This window comes from Osmerus eperlanus, chromosome 24 (genome assembly GCF_963692335.1).
Source record: "Osmerus eperlanus chromosome 24, fOsmEpe2.1, whole genome shotgun sequence".
In the NCBI taxonomy this organism is placed as follows: domain Eukaryota; kingdom Metazoa; phylum Chordata; class Actinopteri; order Osmeriformes; family Osmeridae; genus Osmerus; species Osmerus eperlanus.
Genome location: NC_085041.1, coordinates 5564426 through 5586499, shown reverse-complemented (window position 1 = coordinate 5586499; position 22074 = coordinate 5564426). Strand labels below are relative to the sequence as shown.

General features: G+C 48.7%; 2 protein-coding genes across 12 annotated transcripts; one reads left to right on the top strand and one right to left on the bottom strand.

The window, feature by feature from the left end:
• The first annotated feature begins 7964 nt into the window (after positions 1–7964).
• On the top strand, positions 7965–18438 carry exoc1 (exocyst complex component 1). 9 transcript variants are annotated; one of them, XM_062450556.1, is made up of 20 exons: positions 7966–8145; positions 8663–8794; positions 8997–9127; positions 9759–9918; positions 10464–10481; positions 10807–10994; positions 11284–11511; positions 11613–11745; positions 11979–12088; positions 13139–13288; positions 13529–13637; positions 14176–14220; positions 14617–14780; positions 14939–15052; positions 15499–15581; positions 15900–16128; positions 16802–16985; positions 17346–17545; positions 17708–17902; positions 18023–18438. In XM_062450556.1, exons 2-20 carry the CDS (start codon positions 8671–8673, stop codon positions 18173–18175), a joined length of 2718 nt encoding a protein of 905 aa, XP_062306540.1. In that variant the 5' UTR covers positions 7966–8145; positions 8663–8670; the 3' UTR covers positions 18176–18438. The 9 variants fall into 9 exon arrangements, with proteins under 9 accessions (XP_062306546.1, XP_062306540.1, XP_062306542.1 ...); XM_062450558.1 differs by having other exon boundaries at positions 8663–8843; positions 15502–15581; XM_062450554.1 differs by having other exon boundaries at positions 8663–8843.
• Positions 18439–18740: 302 nt separating this feature from the next.
• Positions 18741–22032, bottom strand: tmem44 (transmembrane protein 44). 3 transcript variants are annotated; one of them, XM_062450657.1, is made up of 10 exons: positions 21777–22032; positions 21556–21676; positions 21378–21462; positions 20886–21052; positions 20599–20685; positions 20324–20515; positions 20073–20240; positions 19860–19946; positions 19583–19726; positions 18741–19097 (listed from the first exon to the last, which is right to left on the bottom strand). In XM_062450657.1, exons 1-10 carry the CDS (start codon positions 22025–22027, stop codon positions 18840–18842), a joined length of 1560 nt encoding a protein of 519 aa, XP_062306641.1. In that variant the 5' UTR covers positions 22028–22032; the 3' UTR covers positions 18741–18839. The 3 variants fall into 3 exon arrangements, with proteins under 3 accessions (XP_062306641.1, XP_062306643.1, XP_062306642.1); XM_062450659.1 differs by having other exon boundaries at positions 18741–19064; positions 21777–22031; XM_062450658.1 differs by having other exon boundaries at positions 18741–19044; positions 21777–22030.
• Between the last annotated feature and the right edge of the window lie 42 nt (positions 22033–22074).

Genomic DNA, 22074 nt, shown 5'->3' with positions numbered 1-22074 from the left:
CCCTGCAGGCCTCACAGCTAGACCCTGCAGGCCTCACCGCTAGACCCTGCAGGCCTCACCCCTAGACCCTGCAGGCCTCACAGCTAGACCCTGCAGGCCTCACAGCTAGACCCTGCAGGCCTCACCGCTAGACCCTGCAGGCCTCACAGCTAGACCCTGCAGGCCTCACAGATAGACCCTGCAGGCCTCACAGCTAGACCCTGCAGGCCTCACAGCTAGACCCTGCAGGCCTCACCGCTAGACCCTGCAGGCCTCACAGCTAGACCCTGCAGGCCTCACAGCTAGACCCTGCAGGCCTCACCCCTAGACCCTGCAGGCCTCACAGCTAGACCCTGCAGGCCTCACAGCTAGACCCTGCAGGCCTCACAGCTAGACCCTGCAGGCCTCACCCCTAGACCCTGCAGGCCTCACAGCTAGACCCTGCAGGCCTCACAGCTAGACCCTGCAGGCCTCACAGCTACCCTGCAGGCCTCACAGCTAGACCCTGCAGGCCTCACAGCTAGACCCTGCAGGCTCATCACAGTCCGTAGAGCCTGTGTACCAGGTTTCCATCACCCACCATGCTGTCCGTGAGCGGTCTGACTGTGACAGTGTGACTAACACATGCAATGTTCTACTATCTTACTTGTGACAACCTGCATTTGTCGTGCACCTTGGGGATCTTCGCCTTGACGGTAATGGATACAGCAGTTGTAGTTTGTCACATTCATAACACAGTGAGGATATGGTGACACGATCTCTGAGGAAAATGGGGGAGAGACTGCAAATGTGGACTGCGTCAAGAGACATGGCACAAAGACATTTGAGCACAGACGTACATTATGGTGAATTGTGGTATGCTGTACGTATCAATTCAGTGTGTAAGTGTTGTATATAATTGTGGAATACATAACAGTGATGTCAGTCTGTCCGCATGCCACATGCTTGGTTAATGGTGAGTACCTTCCTAAGTACCCTTCCTCACTGCATGCGTATTCCTCGCTGTGTATTTCATTTTTTATTTCTAAATTCGAGTGCATTTGACTTCAAGTTTCAAAACATCCGCAGACTTTATTTTTTTCAATCCTTAAAAATGTACAAAAGGTGAGAAAAGCTCAACTTTTGGGTGCGTAGGAATGCGTGAGGCCAATCAGGACGCAGATGTTTCACAGCAAGGCCGTAGCAATGGAGTCAACATTGGGGGGGACGAAATATTTTTTTAATGATAATTTCGGACAGCTTGCGTGGTTGCCTTTCGTAGCGTAGCACATTTATATTTGTATTTATATTTTTAGATCAAAATATTGGGGGGGGGGGACATTTTGACCAGATTTGAATATTGGGGGGATGTGTGTTCCCCAATATATATTATGATTACAGCCTTGTTTCACAGCTCCGCACGGTAGCCTGTCGGTGTGCGTCACAAACCATCAGAGAAAGCCCACCCAGTGCAGACAGGTCCGTGAAGATACTCTGTAGTGAGAACCGGATGTATGAGTGTGTACTCAGTGCGTACTCCTTGCCTGCCTGCATACTCATGTGACCCTGAGAAGATACAACAGTAGCAGGGAAAGCAGAAGACTGCTGCTTGCAAGACTCTTGATGCTGTGACCCTGGCGATGACATTGCTGTGACCCTGAGAGCTGCTACCAAGGCGTGGACCAGAAGTTCTGTGATGAACGACCTCCTGTCAATGCTTCCTCTCATCACTCCCCTCCTAAATTAATCTCTCTCTCTGTCCCTCTACCTTTCTCTGTGTCTCTCTCTCTCTGTCCCTCTACCTTTCTCTGTGTCTCTCTCTCTCTCCCTTATTCTCACTCTCTCATTCTCACTCCCTTTTTCTACCTCCCTCTCTCCCTTTCTCTACTCTCTCTCTAATTTAATTCCATTTAATTCTTACAGCTTTATTTCAATGACTGTTCGAATTTAACAATGTCGCTAATGCAGTCCACAGCAAAATCAACCTCACTTTAGTGTATGTTTGTGGGCATCTCTGCTCCATGTTCAACATGTGGGACACACTTTTTAATTAATTTTTTTTAACGTTTTGTCATCATATGGGACGCAAACAGATATTTAGTTTTTTCAAATCTTACTTGTAAAAACTCATACAGTGTCGAAATGTCACGACATTTCAGAGTTGATGATTGTGTTGCAATTTAAATTGGGGGTAGGGAGGGTTTAGAGTGGCTGTCGCGGCGTGAGGTGGGGTTGGAGCCAAATGCAGGGGAGTCGGCAGGCATGGCAGAAACAAGGGTTTTATTTTCTCAAAACGGGAACAGATAGGGTACTCCCACGGACAGGTATGGTAAGGACAAGACAAAGACTGGACACAAAACAGAAACCTAAATACACAGAACCAAACGGTTCTGTGTATTGTGTCCACCAAAAGGTGGACACAATAACGCTAACGAGAACAGATGAAGACAATGACAGGGAAACACTAGGGCAGGGCAAAAAACTGAAACCGGGGGGGGGGGCGGCACGGCTGTGGCCGTGACAGTGGCATTTGCATGCCCAGTCCTAATTGGCTTGTTTGAGATGAGTCCCAATGGGATAGACAGTTCGTTACTGTCTCTGGTGTATCATGAAAGCTAATTAAGGCAAGCACGTTGACCTTAACTACACTAGGCTAAGCTTCAAACTGGAGCGCCAGGAAAGGTTGCAGTACAGTGATTAGACACACTGTAAAATATATGACCAGTTTACTCACCTCTTGTTTACCTAAAACATTTGATGAAAATATACAAAACAGTAATCACTGACAGGTTTTTCCCGTTCCAAAGGAACGTCATTAACCTTATCAATATGATAAAAGAGTGCGACTACAACTCCAAATTGGACAAATGAGGGAAATCAAGGATTGTGCACCAGCTGTATGAGGCTCGTGCACCAGAGCCCTGAGAGGATGTGTAATTATCCTGTCTTCTGTTTCCTCAGTGGAAAAGCCCCTCCTTATGAAGTGTTAATGTTGATGTTCAACACCAGTAATTGAGCCGTCATTGTCTCCTCGTTGCTGGGGAGGGCTCTGAGCCCCACAATATCCAGTGTGACTTTCACAGAGGGTGATAGACTCTCTGTTGTTTAACCTTTCTTCATTAATCCTACTTGATATGCTAATGACATGGGTCTTATTAGACAGGAATATCCCTACCGTCCGAAAACCGTCTGGGTCACCCAGCAAGGACACCTGCTCTACCTTCCATTTACAAAAAAACGTATGTTTAAGATGTCTGCTAACAGATTGCTGTTCTGGTTTCCTGCTCATTCATCGTTCTATTGCACATCACAGATTCATAAGGGGCACTGTAAAATTGTAACAGGAGAAAGCATATTATTTTACTTGATGAAGAAGCTAGTGGCTGAGATTTCTTTGCTCTTTCCATGGTGTCCCACCCCCAGTTCACTCTTCCCCCTAGAGCTGTCTGTCTGTGTAGGTACACCTGTCTGTCTGCTGTGCAGGTAGAGCTGTCTGCTGTGTAGGGCTGTCTGTTGTGTCGAGCTGTCTGTCTGCTGTGCAGGTAGAGCTGTCTGTATGCTGTGTAGGTAGAGCTGTCTGCTGTGTAGAGCTGTCTGTGTGCTGTGCAGGTAGAGCTGTCTGCTGTGTAGAGCTGTCTGTCTGCTGTGGGGATAGAGCTGTATGTCTGCTGTGCAGGTAGAGCTGTCTGTCTGCTGTGTAGGTAGATCTGTCTGTATGCTTTATAGGTAGAGCTGTCTGCTGTGTAGAGCTGTCTCTCTGCTGTGCAGGTAGAGCTGTCTGCTGTGTAGGTAGAGCTGTCTGTATGCTTTATAGGTAGAGCTGTCTGCTGTGTAGAGCTGTCTCTCTGCTGTATAGGTAGAGCTGTCTCTCTGCTGTGTAGGTAGATCTGTCTGTGTGCTTTATAGGTAGAGCTGTCTGCTGTGTAGAGCTGTCTGCTGTGTAGAGCTGTCTGCTGTGTAGAGCTGTCTGTCTGTTGTTTGTCTCTCTGCGCTGTCTGCCACACATGTTAAAACAAATAAAAGCATTCACCATGAGGGTAGTGAATTCGGGCTACTGAATCCTAACTTTTACTTTGTAACTCGTTTTGATAATGTGCTGATGGAATAATTTAAAATTTGAAACAGTAACACATTGAAAATCTTCCTCTCATATAGCTGCTGCAGTGTGGAAAAGGGATTCGTATAATCAACCAAATTTTCCCTAATCGCCCGTGGAGTCCATGAGCGCCAGCTCTAATAGCAACGGCTTTCATATTTCCTGTGTAATTTGTTTTTTTTGCTTCGTTAATTGCTTATCATCATCTTTTCTACAGTGTTGCAGATGGAAGCTACATTTGTAGTAAATTTACACCCATCATTTTCAGCTTACAATTACAAGTACACCATACTACATACACACCACGATTACAAACTCAGACACACACACTACAACTGAAAAGCTCTGTTCAACACGCTTCTTGACAACATTGCCACTCCTGTCATGTTAACTTGTGTTTGCGAGATCCAGCATGTTTTTGTTGAAGTGTAGTTTCGTGGTTAAGACCAAGGACCACCCTTGTGGCTCGGAGTCGTGAAGATTGAAGCACATAGTGAAGTTGAATTGAAGCACCCAGTTAAACAACTGCTATTACCCCTCCTGGTTGTTGTGGCTCTCAGGATGTTTCCTATTTGCGGCAGGTCACGGCATTGTTCACATGCACAACTCTGCCGTCTGGGTAACGAGCTGGCCGGCCCATCAGGGGAATCCTGGCCACCTCCACACCGTGGGGGGGGGGGGCAAAGGTCACGCCCAAAGGACCCTTGAAGTGAAAATTGAGTTCAGGGAGCACAATCCTCCGTTGCTCACTATGGATGTGATACTGTGTACCTTTGTGGCTTCAAAACTAGACTTCAGAGTCCAAATAAACAATGCGTGAGCACTCCTAAAGCAGCTGCTGTGTTATGACTCACAGTGTGTACAAACACACAGATGACCAGAAAGGGAAGCCATCACAGTCTCCCGTTACTCCTACATGGTCTTTATCCTCACATCACAAACACACATGGTTAGAACACAGCTCCAATTCAGTAAGACAGTTAAGCATATTTAAGGGCCACGCCAAATGTCAACCTGATAGCAACAGGCAAAATATTTATATTTTGAAAACCTTTCTGATCGTAATCGCAAATAGAAAAGATGTCACTGCTTTCATTCACTGTGAATGTCAAAGCAGATTAAGCAGACAACGTTGTTTTCCCAGGATGCTTCCGCGCGAAAAGCCTTTTAGTTTGCAAGTCACATCTGCACGTCAGCAGCTATGCGGTGAGGGAGTCCCCCCCTCACGCCACAGATTCACTCCCAGGAACTTCCCACTCCCTGAGGTGTTCTGCAGTCACCAGTGTGGAGCTCAACCTCAGTACCTCACACTTGGAAACCCAACCCAAGGTGGAAAAGCCAGGAAGGTCTTCACACATGCCGATGCTGCGTTCTCACTTTCCTCAAGGCTTGCGGTGTACTGCATTGATTGTGATCTAAGCAGCTAGAGGTTATTGTTTTTGTGTCAACACTTTGCCATAGCGGGCCTACGTAGGCATTGACATCTTCCCTTGACATTCTTAAAATATATAAATATGTGGACAGTGAGATAAAATACCAAAACAACAGGACCAGTCTGCGAAACATGACCGCTGTGGCACGGAGGGAACATGCGTCGATGACAGCTAATAGCTGAGGAAGTGTGTGGGCTGTGAGCATGCACATTAAAAAGGCTACATTTTCCATGAACACAAAGAGGCAAGCACCAATTCCAGGAAAGGGTATTTGTGGGTTTGGCTTACAAACAGACCTATTGTGCCTTTGGAGAAAAAACAAAATGTAATATTATATGCCACGTTTTCAATGTCATATTGCGGCAGGAACTCAGGCCTGCTGTGGTCTGTGTCAACGTTACAGGCTGTAAACAGCACCCCCTGCTGACATTGGCTGCATTGGAAATGTTGTGTTGTTCTCTGAGGACAGCTAAGGCAGTGGCGGAGCCAGGGAATTTCCATTGGGGTGGCCAGGATGGGGCCAGTGATAATTTTTGGGTGGCAAGCATGTGTCTCACCAGGCGATGCAGAGCTATTTTAGACACATATAGGAAACATCTCAACATTATTCGGAATTCAGGTGAAAAAAAAGAATACACTTATTCTGTATTCATACTTGGTTTTAAACTGTGTTGATTTAGCGATTGCTATTTGTGTTTTTTTTTGTAATGTAAGATTGACAATTTACCTGGGGATCCACTGGGGCCACTCCTCAGGGAGGACTCTTCTGTCCTGCTCTCAATCAATCTTTCAGAAACATCTAAAATAATTACAATAAGGTGTACAGGTAATTTTCCTAAAGGTTTTATAATGCATGCTATATAGTGTTTAACAAACACACTATAAGCTAAAGTATAATATTAGTGAAAGTGTCTCTGGGTAGCAAATACAAATATGCCATACTTTAATGTAATGAAAAAACTAACTGATATGTTTTACAATGCACTTTCAACCTGACCTGTATATGAATAGACACACTTTAAGCCAATTGTAAATAAGATAACATCATATCAAGCTGTACTATATGTGAGTCTCTATACTGTATACCTGGAGGTCCATTTAAGTTGCTGCTCTCTGGGGGCTCCTCATCCTCACTCTCTGCCTGTTTTTTCTCCATCTCATCCTCATTCTTTGCCTTAGCTGTCTTCTTTCCACTTGCCCTGAAGAAGGACGCTATGTCTGCCTTCTTCCTCTTCATTATTTTTCCCTCTTTAATGACACCTATCCAAAATGCATACTGTATATACCTGACACAATCATAACACGTTCTGGCAACGTAGTTATCAAATACAGCATAGCATATAGCAATTTTAACAGTTTACTATGTTCTCCTCCGATCTAGCTTGCTTCTAAACTTCGCAAAATAGATAGTCATGGGTGGGATAGTCACAGTTATTAGAAGACAAAAACAACATCCATTATGATATCATACCTTTCTGTTTTGCGTTTCTTCACTTAGCCGCAGGTGCCGGTCGAAGCGTCAGGTGGTAACAGGCATTCTCAGGCCATGCTTGAGCCGTTTAATTCAAATACAGGATGTGTGCGCGCTGCGCGTGGCTAAAGGGTCAGACAGTGTACTAGCGGTGCGAGAAAGGTTCCGCATTTTTCCACAGCCGTCAAAACTTTTAACCGCTCTGATGTGGTGCTTGGGGTGGCCAATGGGGTGGCCGAGATTCTACGGGGGGTGGCCGTGGCCACCCCCGGCCACCCCCTGGCTCCGCCATTGAGCTAAGGGTACAAGTGAAGAAAAATGCTGTTTTATTCCTTGTGTTTTGGGTTCTTCTGCTGAGATGCATTACAAGGCGTGGTAGGGTGTACAACAAACTGGTGGTGACATGCTTCTGTTACTATTACAAGTTGTAATATAGCACTTCCACCAGAGCTTCTGCCTTGCACTGACCTGATCAGCCTTAATTAAACGGACATAGAGAGAGAGAGAGAGAGAGAGAGAGAGAGAGAGAGAGAGAGAGAGAGAGAGAGAGAGAGAGAGAGAGAGAGAGAGAGAGAGAGAGAGAGTCCGGTGGGCGAACTAATAGTGCATGGCTTCCATGGTCTCCCAGCGGTCGACAGCACAGTCCTGATGCCCCCTGCCGTCCTAGCCTGTGCCCAGCCTCAACCGAGGCAATGAGTTGTGTAATTTCCTTGCGGAGTAACTGGGCTGTGAACGTGAGAAGTGTGCCCTGTTCGTGGCTCTGGAAAGGTTGCTCGACACTTTAAAGAATGCCACGGGCACTTTGCACCATCTCAAGAGATAGAAAAACAGTAATAAACTGCAGCGACGTTATTCATGTTCCTTTATGTGGGGATGTTAATGTTACTCCTGGGACGCCCGATAAAGTCAGAAAGGGAACTGAGATTGTAATTGGCTGCGGCGCAAATAAATAAATAAATCAGCGATCACATGACACGTCCGTCATATGCGGAAACAAACCTTAACGAGCGGAAACAGGAAGCTGAGGGGAAGGGCAGGGCAGGGCAGAGATGAGGGACTGTTTACCAATCTAATATATTTTATTTTCCTACTGTGAAGAAGACGTAACATCTTTACATGGGAACAAACAGCAGATGAAAGCAGACGTTCCACTCTGATTTACGTTCTCTATTCGTGAGTAATTTCATGTAAGTATAGTGCATAAAACTGAGCAAGTCTCGTTAGGTTGGAATCTAGCTCGCTACAGTAGCAGGCTAGTAGTGCCATTCCGTAGGATGAAATTAGAGCTAGGCTACTGTACTCCGATTGAAGCCATTTGCGTTTGGAGGTCTGACATTCTGAAGTGCGAAAGATGTGCTACTCTTCCAGCACGTTATAGCACTTAGCAGCTTGATAAAATAACAATTGGTCGATGTAGCTATCCGGCTAGCTAACGAGCTTGATAACACGTTTGGGAGCGGGTATACTAGTCTGCTTATCAACAGTCTTGACCTAAGTAGCTAGGAACCAGTCAATTATAGGAAAGAACAGCTTTGGCCGTTAGTGGGTTAGCTAGAGCTTTGATAAATGTTTCCGCTGAGGTCTAGCTACAACAGCCTCAAGGTTTCACACAATTCATAACAACCGGTCATGTTTATGGTAGTTAACTGACAGTGATGTGCCGTTATGGCGGCGTTAAGTGCGTCTTGTGTTTGCATGATTCAGGAACCACAATGACAGCCATCAAGCACGCTCTCCAGAGGGACATCTTCACGCCCAATGATGAGCGGCTCCTCAGCATCGTCAATGTCTGCAAGGCGGGGAAGAAGAAGAAGAACTGCTTCCTGTGTGCAACAGGTGTGCCTCTGCGACCATCCTAAACAGTTGAATTCCCATCAAATCCAGAGTAATTAGATAATTTCCTGGTGGAGTACACGTGTGCCGTCAACTTTTACTGCTCATGGGTTTAAATAACGGGAACGGTACAGTTCACGGTAAATGCGTATTTTTTTCCCTTTCCCAACTGTTTTAAATGATGGTTTTTATTTTTGTGCGGCAGTGACGACAGAGAGGCCTGTTCAAGTGAAGGTTGTGAAAGTGAAGAAGTCAGACAAAGGAGACTTCTACAAGCGCCAGATGGCCTGGGAGCTGAGAGACCTGACAGAGGTGGACGCCAAAGATTCCAGCAAGGTCAGCTTCTAGAACCAATATAAGATGTATTGAACTTAGGTCAAAGGTCAACTTCCCTTCCTGTTGACCTAACCACCATGCTAGAATAAGTGCAGGCCTGGGATCAATATATGTAAGATGAGCCAGGTCTGTTGATGACCCAGGAGCTTTTTAGTATTTTGAGGAAGTTATTTGCTCATGGACACCGACATAGGGTCCGTTTTGGCTCACTGAATGCATTATTGTGGTCTTCATAGTGGATTGTCATCGTGTATAATTTCACTAGACGAAATACATTTTTCATGTCAAATTGTGTGAGAAGACTCCAACAAGGACAGCTACAGGAAGTGTGAGGTTAACTACAGGAAGTCCTCTGCAGATGAATGTGCTGACCTGCTGCGAGTGGGCGTGTCGTAACAGGATGAGATGAGTGTAGCTCAGTGGTAGAGAATGGTGTACAACTGAAGTGTGTAACTGCAAATCAAGTTGTCACCGGTTCAATTCCCCCCATGTACTTTGGATAAAGCATCTGCTAAATGGATACATTCCATCATCGTAAATATCTTCCCCGAACCCTCCACCCATTCTCCGTTCTATCTCCCACGCCCCCTCATCCCTACGTTCTCTCCCTGCGGCGCGCTTGTCGCCTCAGGAGAACCCGGAGTTCGACCTTCACTTCGAGAAGGTGTACAAGTGGGTGGCCAGCAGCACGGCCGAGAAAAACTCCTTCATATCCTGCATCTGGAAGCTGAACCAGCGCTACCTGAGGAAGAAGGTGGAGTTTGTGAACGTCAGCCCCCAGCTGCTGGAAGGTAGGCAGGGGCGCCTGGGCGCAGGGCTGGACGGTGTGTGGACCCTGCCCGTCGGAGCAGAACCCCTGTCCTGTTTGCTTGTGTGTGTGTGTGTGTGCGTGCGTGTGTGCGTGCAGGCAGGCTGCTAAAGCTTCCTTTCTGACCTTTGAACTCTTAGCCGCATTGTTGTCCTTGACGAGAGGGGACTGACCCCACTATGGTTATCTAGTGGGTCTATACCTGGGGATGGGTGTAGCTCAGCGGTAGAGCTGACTGGAGATCAAGAGGTCGCAGGTTCAAATCCCCACCTGTATGTCTGGATAAAAGCATCTGCTAAGTGAATACGTTATCTGTCAGAGTCTTAACGGTATACCTCCCCAGGACACACACAGTTGTGCATGTTTGGACCAGAGCTTAGCGTAGCATTAGCGATTATCTATGCAGTCCCCGGCATTAATGTGAAAGCCTGATCCTTGAAACACCTGTATGCACGCAGACCTGTGGGGTGACGCTCTCTGCTAACCTCTCTATTCTCACTCTTCTTCTCTTTCACACTCTCTGGCCAGAGCTTCCTAAAGCTGAAGGTTGGTAGAAACTCCCTTGTTTCCTGTTTCCTCCTCATCCCGTTCTCTTGGCTTTTATTTGCGTTCCCCTCTTCCTCCTCCCGTTAATGAGAGACTGATGCTGCTCCTTGTGTGTGGTGTGAGTGAATGTTAACTATTTTATTTTTTAATCTTTTTCGTTTTTAGAATTCATCCCCATTTGTTTGATTGTGAAAGCGTTTTTCTGCATTTGTGAGCGCACATGGCTCAGAATCTTGCCCACCCCCTGCTAACCCAGACTCCATTGACTACGTCCTGCTTCCCACGTCCCACTTCCTGCTCACCGGTGTTCCACTTCCTGGTTTAGAATCCGTCCCCAGCGGGGAGAGCCAGAGTGTTGCCGGGGGAGACGAGGATGCGCTGGACGACTACCAGGAGCTGAACGCCAGAGAGGAGCAGGACATCGAGGGCATGATGGACGTGTGTGAGTACGCCATCTCCAACGCCGAGGCCTTCGCTGAGAAGCTGTCCAGGGAGCTGCAGGTGCTGGATGGGGTGAGTGGAGCGGACAGAGACAGGAAATGCACCAGTCCCGCACTTCCTGGTTATCAATGATGCAAACCTATTTTTGAATAAGAATCCCAAATATTTTTCGAACCTTTCTAAACTTTTTTTCAAAACCTTTTTTCGCAAATATTTTTGGAACCTTTCAAAAACATTTGGTAGAAAACATTCAAACCTTTTAGAAACGTTTTTTCCCCCCAAAGCCGTACTTTCTGTATGCTAATATCTGAATGTCAGTTTGGATCAAATAGTAAACACCCAATCTTGTCTCCTCTGCCAGGCCAACATCCAGTCCATCATGGCCTCAGAGAAGCAGGTGAATATCTTGATGCAGCTTCTGGACGAGGCACTGTCGGAGGTGGACACCATCGAGGGCAAGCTGAGCAGCTATGAGGAGATGCTGCAGAGCGTCAAGGAGCAGATGGACCACATCTCCCAGAGCAACCTCCTCATCCAGATCAGCAACACCAACAACGGCAAGCTGCTGGACGAGATCCAGTTCCTGGTGGTGAGGAGGGGGTTTACCGGGGGTCACCGGGGTTACCCAGAGGCGTTACTAGGGTTACCAGAGGAGCTGAGTGCAAGTGTCTCTGTCCTGTACGCCCCCAGAACTACATGGACCTGTCGAAGGGCCACGTGCGAGCGCTGCAGGACGGGGACCTGTCCTCCCCCAAGGGCATCGAGGCCTGCATCAACGCCTCCGAGGCCCTGCTGCAATGCATGAATGTGGCACTCAGACCAGGTGTGGATATATGTAGGGCGTGCTTATGTAGGGTGTGCTTATGTAGGGCGTGCATATGTAGGGCGTGCTTATGTAGGGCGTGCTTATGTAGGGCGTGCTTATGTAGGGCGTGCTTATGCAGGGCGTGCTTATGTAGGGTGTGTGCAATTGTGTATGTTTTGTGTGTAGACGTTTTTTAATCGGACCCACGGCTTTCACTTGATACTGACCCTGGTGTGTGTGTGTGTGTGTAGGCCATGAGAAGCTGATGGCAGTAAAGCAGCAGCAGCAGCTGTTCTCCGACCTCAGGGACACCTTCGCTCGGCGCCTCACCAACCACCTCAACAACGTCTTCGTTCACCAGGTAACCCAGCGTCCGTGGCGACCAATGACGCGCCTTTTGTTTCAGTGGCATCTCCGAGTGCCAAGTCTGTGCCCAACACACTGGTCACTGTTGTACTATCGTCAGAACCAGCAAGACCCTGGTCTTTGCCAGCCCTGCTCTGCTAGTATCACGCTGCTTTGCCAGTACCTCACTCTGTCCCTCTTGTCAGTTACTTCACTGCTGTCAGTACCTCACTGCTCTGTCAGTACCTCGCTCTGTCCCTCTGTCTGTACCTCACTGCTCTGTAAAGACCTCACTGCTCTGTCTCTCTCTCTGTCAGTTCAACCACTTCAGTCACTTCAAAATGACCATCCCTCAGTTCTATAGGTCTTCCTGTCTGTCTCTTCCAGTGAGTACCCTCACAGCAACCACCCTGAACCCCCGCCCTCCTTCTCTAACCTCTGACCCCTCCCCTCTACCCCAACTCACCAGTCTGACTTTTTCAAGCCCTTTGTTTGGTCCTCAAGAATGCTGGCTAGAGAGTGCATGGAGTGCGTTGATCCCTACTCACCTCTTCTCTCAGACTGACCCTCATGACCCCTGACCCCTCTGGCTCCAGGCTGCTGTCCTCCCCTCTGCCTGCATGTAGCAGCTGTGCTAGGCTGTGTAGCAGCAGACAAGCGGAGAGCGTGGTGATGTGATCATCTGAGTTTCTGCTGTGGGAGATTTCTCTGTTTGTGACATGCAGATTTACATCTGATACTAACCTGTTCTAGTGGTGATGTTGACCACACTGCCTCAAGCTACAGTGATCTCACCTGGTTGGCACCCTTGCATAAGATGTCCTCACATGAATCATTGAGGGTGCAGGTCTTGATGGTGTATGTATGTGTGCTGATGGTGTGTGTGTCTTGAGGATGTTTGCTTGTGTGCTGACTGTGTTGTTGATAGTGTGTGTGTGTTGAGGATGTTTGCTTGTGTGCTGACTGTGTTGTTGATAGGGTGTGTGTGTTGAGGATGTTTGCTTGTGTGCTGACTGTGTTGTTGATAGTGTGTGTGTGTTGACGCTGTGTGTGTGTGTGTCTCCAGGGCCACGACCAGAGCTCCAGCCTGACCCAGCACACGGCCGAGCTGCTGCTGCCCAAACACAGCCCTCTGCACAGGGAGCTGCTGCGCTACGCCAAGCTCATGGAGTGGCTGAAGACCACCCAGAGGGAGAAGTACGAGGGCCTGTCCAGGGTGAGCAACACCCTCGCGCCCCCTGCCCTCACGCCCACGCACACACACACGCACACACACTTACATCCAGTCAAGTTGTACTATTTTCAACTCCTGCGCTCCACAAACCACTCCCCTTTTCCCCGTTTTTATATAATTTTGAAAAGTAAAGATGGCCTCCAGCTGGCTTCACTCCTACTGGGAGATGTAAGCACTCTCTTCTCTCCTCTCTCTCTCTCTCTCTCTCTCCCCCCCCCCCAGACGTACGTTGACTACATGAGCAGACTCTATGAACGAGAAATCAAAGATTTCTTTGAGATCGCCAAGATCAAGATGGCGGGAACGACCAAGGAGGGGAAAGGGAAGTTTGGTAAGAGCTCTGACGTTTCCCACGAACTGGAGGGGGGGGGAGGGTTTCGCTAGTAGGGTATAGTGGTTAGAACTCTGATTAGGGTGTCGGTTCAAATCCCCCCCCGTCTGCTCATCGCTATAAAAGTGTGTGCTAAACAGAAGAGGGAAAAAAAACAAGAAAAAAAAACAATGAATGTGGTATCCATACACAGCTGGGAAAAGCAAGAACTTGATTGTGTTTAATAACTTAAGTGGCTGTGACCCTGTTTCACACATCGTGCCTGATGTTGAAGCTCCCGTGCCTCTCTGTCTCAGTGTGACTGTCTGAACTTCTGTTCCATGGCTTCTTAATGCCTGTGTGTGTGTGTGTGTGTGTGTGTGTGTGTGATCTCTGCACCACACCGTGATGTACACACACTGCAGCAGCCCAGAGGTCAGCTCAGTCTGCCCTGCATGTCAAGTGTGACCTCTGACCTCTTAACATGGCCTCCCGAGTCCTCATGCTGCATGTCTTAACGTCTGTGTCTCTGCCGCCTGCCTCGCTAACCGGCTGACAGCCACGCTTCCTCGGAAAGAGAGCGCTCTCAAACAGGAAACGGAAAGTAAGTATTCCGCCGGAACTCACCTGTAACCCTTTCCCCCCACTTCTCTCCTTCCCGTTTCTCTCTCTCTCCCTACTTTTCGCTACTCCCTGCTGCGTGTTCATGTTACTTCTTGCTCCTCTCTCCTTCCTACTCTCTGCTCCTACCTACTGCCATCCGTACCCCTGATGTCCTGTCGCTGCACATCCAGGACCCCCCCCAGGACCCCCCCCTCCTACATAGCCACCCTCCAGCCTGTCCTTAAGCAGGCTGTCCATACAGTCAACACGACTCACCCCAGTACTAGAACCCATCCACACATTGCTCATTCACGCGTGCCTAACACGCCTGCACTTCCAGCCTGTGTGGGGGGCCTCCTCCAGTAGTTGTGTGTGTGTGTGCTCCTCCTTGCCCCAGGCCTGCACGGCAGCTCCGGGAAGCTGACCGGCTCCACGTCCAGCCTGAACAAGCTGGCGGTGCAGGGCTCCAACAGCCGGCGCTCCCAGTCCTCCTCCCTGCTCGACATGGGCAACATGTCCGCCTCCGACCTGGATGTGGCCGACAGGACCAAGTTTGACAAGGTAATATTGGAGTGTGCGTCTGTGTGATACTAATGTAAGTGTGTGTGTCTTACTAATATTACAGTGCCTATCTCTGTGTCAATAATATTACAGTGTGTGTGTGTTCCTGATGGTACAGTGTGTGTTCCTGATGGTACAGTGTGTGTGTGTGGTTCCAGATCTTCGAGCAGGTGCTCAGTGAGCTGGAGCCTCTGTGTCTGGCAGAACAAGACTTCATCAGCAAGTTCTTCAAGCTGCAGCAGAGCCCTCCACCCCTCCAGGTGGCGCCACAGGTACCCACTGGCTCTCCTTTTTACATTTGTTTTATTGTATATTCATTGTGAGCTCTGCGACAGTGCCTTCAGAGGGTACAATAATCCCCCCCATCAGTTGCAGACACAGTCCGTCATTAGCATTGTATCAACCCAAACTTTCAACCAGTGATATTGTTCCCTTCCTGCCTTTCCACATGCCTACTCCCAGGGTTTCCACGGGGTCTTAAGTCTAAAATTATGAACTTTAAATTTAAGGCCTGAAACCGTCTTAAAAACGGCCAGATTTTCATCCGAGGTCTTTAATTTCATGGAGTCAGGTCTAAAAAGGTTGTACCCTCGTTCATTTCCAGGAACGCTAGCCGTCTTGATGGTCTTAAAATGTCTTAAAGCTGAGCTGGGTATTGATGTAGTTCCATGATATCAGTGTTGTGGTCCTGTGGCTGATGTGGGAGTGCTTGTTTCAGCAGGGCGAGGGCGAGGAGCTGGATGGAGGACAGCCCTCCAGGATGGCTCCCCACGGGGAGCACAGACACTCCATGTCTTCTGAGTGAGTCTCTTTCCCTCTCTCTTTCCCTCTCTCTTTCCCTGTCTCTCCATCCCTCTGTCTTCCTCTCCATCCCTCCCTCTCTCTCAGCAGGAGACACATTCACTCTTAAACTCTAATGCCTTGTAAATTTAAGTTTCAAGTTTATTTGTCATTTGTAACAATCCCTTTAATAAACAATCTAAAATGAGATAAAGAAATACCATTAGTACACATCACAATATTATATATAATGAAGTAAGAATAAGGGGAAATGATACTGAATAACAACTGAGAACATCCCAACAATATGTTTTCTCACCCCACCCCTCTCCTCCCCAGGAAGGACTTGGTGCGCCTGATGATGAACAAGATCTTCCAGAGCATCGAGACGGAGCTCCACAGCCTCATCGCCCTGGGCGACAAGATCGACAGCTTCCACTCGCTGTACATGCTGGTGAAGATGAGTCACCACGTGTGGACGGCAGAGAACGTGGACCCGGCCTCCTACCTCAGCACCACCCTGGGAAACGTGCTGGTCACCGTCAAGAGGAACTTCGACAAATGCATCGTGAGTGGAAGGGGGGGGGGGGGGGGGGGGGGTTGTTGTCCGGTACTCATTCATCTTCATGCCTTCATCCTCCCTCCCTCTTCATCCTCCCTCCCTCCCTCTTCATCCTCCCTCCCTCCCTCTTCATCCTCCCTCCCTCCCTCCCTCTTCATCCTCCCTCCCTCCCTCCCTCTTCATCCTCCCTCCCTCCCTCTTCATCCTCCCTCCCTCCCTCTTCATCCTCCCTCCCTCCCTCCCTCTTCATCCTCCCTCCCTCCCTCTTCATCCTCCCTCCCTCCCTCCCTCTTCATCCTCCCTCCCTCCCTCTTCATCCTCCCTCCCTCCCTCTTCATCCTCCCTACCTCCCTCCCTCTTCATCCTCCCTACCTCTTCATCCTCCCTCCCTCCTTCCCTCCCTCTTCATCCTCCCTCCCTCCTTCCCTCCCTCTTCATCCTTCCCTCCCTCTTCATCCTCCCTCCCTCTTCATCCTCCCTCTTCATCCTCCCTCCCTCTTCATTCATCCCTCTTCATCCTCCCTCCCTCTTCATTCATCCTCCCTCCCTCCTTCCCTCTTCATCCTCCCTCCCTCCTTCCCTCTTCATCCTCCCTCCCTCCCTCTTCATCCTCCCTCTTCATCCTCCCTCCCTCCCTCTTCATCCTCCCTCCTTCACCTGGCTTGTTGTGCTTGTGCAGTCCGTTCAGATCCGTCAGATGGAGGAGGTGAAGATCTCCAAGAAGAGCAAGGTGGGGATCCTGCCGTTCGTCACGGGCTTCGAGGAGTTTGCCGAGCTGGCGGAGACCATCTTCCGCAGCGCCGAGCGCCGCGGTGACCTGGACAAGGCCTATGTCAAGCTGATCAGAGCTGTCTTCATGAACGGTGAGAGGATTATTGTTTTCCTGAAAAACATGTACAAATAGAGCATGAAAAACTACAATGATGATAACAGATGGCTTACAATGAGTTTTTACATTTTACTAATTTAGCAGACGCTTTGATCTAAAACGACAGTGTAAATTTACTGTAACAAATCAAAGATTAGAAGTGTGTAATTCTAGCTGTGTTTTTTTGGGGCTGTCAGTCAGTTAAGGAACGATCTGTATTTACCAGGCACAGTACATCTAAACTTCAGTGGGACAAATGTTCAACCGCAATATTACATAGGTACGACATTCTTTTTGCACTGTGCTATGTGATTGGCTGATGGCCCATGGTGATAACCTCACTGTCTTTCCCCAGTGGAGAAGGTGGCCAATGAGAGCCAGAAGACCCCACGTGACGTGGTGATGATGGAGAACTTCCACCACATCTTCTCCACGCTGTCGCGCCTGAAGATCTCCTGCCTGGAGGCCGAGAGGAAGGAGGCCAAGCACAAGTACACAGACCACCTGGGGTCCTACGTCATCAACTCCCTGGGACAACCGCTGGAGAAGCTCAACGTAAGAGGGAGGTCAGGGGTTGGGAGGGTGAGGTTGGGGTCAGGAATTGGGATGGTAAAGGCCGGGTTCTGGGGCTGAAATGTGAGGTTGAGATGGTGGGGTCAGGGATGGTGAGGTGGGGACGGTCCATGGCCATACTGACAGCGTGTCCACGTGTTGCAGCACTTCTTCGAGGGCGTGGAGGCGCGCGTGGCCCAGGGCGTGCGTGAGGAGGAGGTCAGTTACCAGCTGGCCTTCAACAAGCAGGAGCTGAGGAAGGTGATCAAGGAGTACCCTGGGAAGGAGGTAAAGAAGGGCCTGGACAACCTGTACAGGAAGGTGGACAAGCATCTGTGTGAGGAGGAGAGCCTGCTGCAGGTGAGACACACTGACTAGCACCAGAACATAATATGCCCCTGAAATAGCAACACTAGCTCAGCTCACCTGAGGAGCGAGACCGGTTTGACTCACCTGCTATTTTCCTGCGCTGTCCCCTAGGTGGTGTGGCACTCGATGCAGGATGAGTTCATCCGCCAGTACAAGCACTTCGAGGGTCTGATTGGCCGCTGCTACCCAGGGTCTGGCATCACCATGGACTTCACCATTAGGGACATGCTGGAGTACTTCTCCAGCATCGCCCAGTCGCATTAACCACAGAGCGCGTTACTGATGTCCTCACTTCTTATTGGTGCCTCGCAAAATGAAACACTACTTACCTTCTTCTACATGTCTTGACTGAAAGAGATTCACAGAATGATCCCCCGCCAAGTCCATGTTGCACACATACTAGTTTCTGTTGTAAATCGTCTAAGACCTTAAACTTAAGCAAAAACGTCCAGCAAAATACATTTTATAATTGAGCTTAATTGTGTGTTATAGGCAGAATGTCAAATGTAAATAAACTACAAATCTCAGCTTGTTTCCTGTGTACTTTGTCAGCATATAGAGCAAGTGTCAATATGCTGTAATAGACTATAAACAGAATTGTCAAACTTCCTAAATGTGTATTGCAGCCAAGCCAACATTTGAGAGCATTAAGGGGCAAGTCTACATGTTAACTGACATTTGTTTAGTGAGAAATTACAGTTATTGAGCAAAGAAAAGGAAGACCTAAAAATTACAGTGCCATCTAGGAGGCGGCAAATAATAAATGTTAGAGAACAATAGTGTGCCTGGCTGATAGCAAGCACATCAATAAGAACTAGACAGAATTAAATTGGAATTTAGTGCATTTATTACCTTTCAAACGAGTATACCAAAGTATAGACCAGATAAAGGGGAAGATATCATCCCTGGTCGACTGGGCCACCTCCGGCTACTGGGCCAGGTTCTCTGCTGCCATCGTCATGCTGCTGGGGCAGGTGGGTGGAGGTTGGGGGTGCCTGGGGCAGGTGGCTGGGTGCCTGGGGCAGGTGGGTGGCGGTCGGGGGGCCCTGGGGCCACTGCTGCAGGGGGAACTTGTCCACGTTCTCCTGGGAGGGGGGTCTGCTCCATCGTGGGCTTGCTTCTTCAAAATCCCACTAGACACAAGACAGGAGGGCTGGAGATGTAATGCAGGACACAGTGGTGCCCCCTAGGGGTACACCAGGGGAAACAATGCGTAGGTACATAAATACACAATTAGTCAATTGTTTTCATTCAGCAAACGTGTTTAACCCTCGTGCTGCCTTCGGGTCACATGACCCAAAGGTTCATAACGAACCATCATTGTGTTTACCCAATTTTACCCAATACAAAAACAAATAAAAATACTTTTCTTTTAACCTTCGCAATGTGGGGGGTCTGAGACAGCCCGACGGTTAAAAGAAAATGCTTCACTTTGTTTTTGTATGCGGTAAAGTTGTCGCAATACGACGGTGGGTCACAATGACTGATGGGTCAGAACGACCCGAGGAGAACACAAGGGTTAAGTAAAGCGACAAACAGAAGAGGGGGAGGATTTGAACCCGTGACCTCTCGATGTCTCTTTAAATGCTTTAACCACTGAACGGCACCCATACCCCCACAGCAACCATGAAGGTAAATTGATTGTATGAGCAGCAAGGAGAGGATGACTACCTGCAGATCATAGCTAAGGGATGAGTCTGAGGATGAGTCAGACTCGGTGCAGGCCTCGTCCACTCTCACCACCCTCTCCGTCGTACGCTGGGGTCGGCAGTTCGTCACCTTCTCCCTGGAGAGCGTCACCTGCTTCAAACACATCTAGAGAGACACACACAGTTTTACGTCACACACAGCTTCACACCACACACACAGATTCATAGTACTCGCATATCAGGGAGGAGATAACCCTGGCAGTTTATGTAGCTGAGAGGGGTTGAGTATTTCAGCTCACCTTTCTCACAGGTTGAATGTCAACATCCATATAGTGACCCATATCAACCAGAGGTTTCTTCTGTGAAGGAGCCCTGTCCAACCCCAACTGAAGTGCAGGAAATGAAAACAGAACAGATACATTAGACACAAAACACTCGGGTCAAATCCCGTGTTGAAAAACAAACACGACAGAACAGTCCTGTCTAGAACCCTGGCTGTCTGTTGCTCTTACTCTGGAGGTGATGGAGCCAGAGAGAGGGGTCACCCCCTGGTACCCCCCCAGGTGATGCTGGGTTTCTGGGGAGGAGGGAGGGGAGCCCCCTAGGAGATGCTCCGTGTATGGGGACAGCTTCCTACACTTCTGGCTGGGGCCTCGTCTGCACCAGTGAACAGCCAGGATCTGGTCAGTCATTACTGCTAAGGACCAATCACATGCAGGATGCTCGGACAATATATTTTTTTTTGTTTGATGTTTAAGGATACGAGGACCTCCAGGGCAGCAGAGCCGAGAGCAGCCATGAGCCATGGCAAAGCTGCCAGCACAGCCTCCAGCTGGCCGTGCCAGGGCAGGGTCGCCCTAACCCACACCAGGACAGCACTGCTGTACAGGACTCCGGCCAGGAAACACAACACCCCTGACCACACTCGCGCCCTGCAGAGCACCTCCCCTCTGTGCTGAAACACAAGACGTTTTTCCTGGTGACTTGGGTGTTATTATATATTATTATTTATACATATTATAGTGAAGTGTGACTCACTGCCCTGGAAAGCACCGGAAGCTTGGAGGTCCAGGCTATGACCAGGTAGAGAAGGCCAAGCACATACCCCAGGACTGCCGTCTGATCCTGGACAGAAACACAACATTCAGCTCTCAACCTTGGTGCTCCAACCGAGGCAGGAGAAGCAGTACCTGTTGTACTGACAGTTTCAGCATGCCATTTATGTTGAAGCTGGAATACCAGTTTAAAAGCTATACATAAGTGCGACGCAAGGTGCAAGCTATCGTTTTCAGAGTTTAATTAGTATTTGTTAAAGTGAGGCTTACTTGCACGAGATCACTCAGCAGTCGTCTCCCAGTGGCGGAGTGTGCAGATGGGTTTAGGGAAAGATGGGTGCTCAACCAGCCTCCGCATCCGAGTAACACCAGCCCGGACACGGCTTGGAGGGTTTGGTTTTGCCTCCGCCTCCTTCGCTCCATCCTCTGTCTCCTCACTGAGACAGTTCCGCTCAGTTAATGGGTAGGTCTACGTCAACTTAGGGCAAGTACGCTTTTGAAAAAAGTCTGGGTGGTTCAGGTAACCGCGCATGACAACTCTAAACTCCTGGATAATTTGTTTATAATCTTTAACTTGAAGCCAACTTCACCAGGGTATAATCTCTGTAGTCAATTTATCTCACGGACGCCTGTATCTTGCCCAGGCAAATGTGTTGCATGAGGAAAGGGACTTTGTTTTACCGTGACAGAAGCGTCCAGTGAACAAGTTAACCATGTTATTTACTATGGTGTAGACGTGCACGTCCTGGTCGCATCACTTACCAGCGGACGAGTTGCAACACAAAGGGAGTAGGATAGCGGCAACTTTAACCGCATCCAGAAAAACCATAAAAACACCCAGTTTAACCTCGAAGGGGGAGAGATACGAGATCGGTTTAATTTCGAGTAGTTTTAACGTTGTCTGACTTAACATGAAAAATGCAAGTGGCTTCTTCCTCACCTGTATCGCGAGCTGGTGGGAAAGAATGGCCCCGACAATGTTGCACACGTTGCCGAATAAGCAGTATATCGAGCCACCAGCTTCGACGCCAGCATGTCTGCCGCGCACTCTTTGACAAAGTCTTGATTTGGGAAATAAAGGACGTGCGACAAGACCAAGCTTTCGATTACATTAAGCGACGTCATATATTGGTAAAAGTAATATAGGAGGCTTATACTCACATGCAACAGGATGCCAGCAAGACCAAAGCGCACAGGCAGCCGAGCCAGATTGGAACGCAAACATTTTCATTATTTTGAAAACAGCTGAATATTGTGTCCAGGCGCACCCACGCGTTCAAACTACCATCTGTTTTAATCATATTTCCATTATAAACCATGTGTTTTACCATTGCAAAGACGTTGCAGTCGGCCACAAGAAAAAACGTCTGGCCCCGTTGACCGGATGAGCGTCTAATGCAACGCGCGCTCATTAAACACGTACAGCCAGGTGTGCCCCATCTCTTACGCATCATCAGCC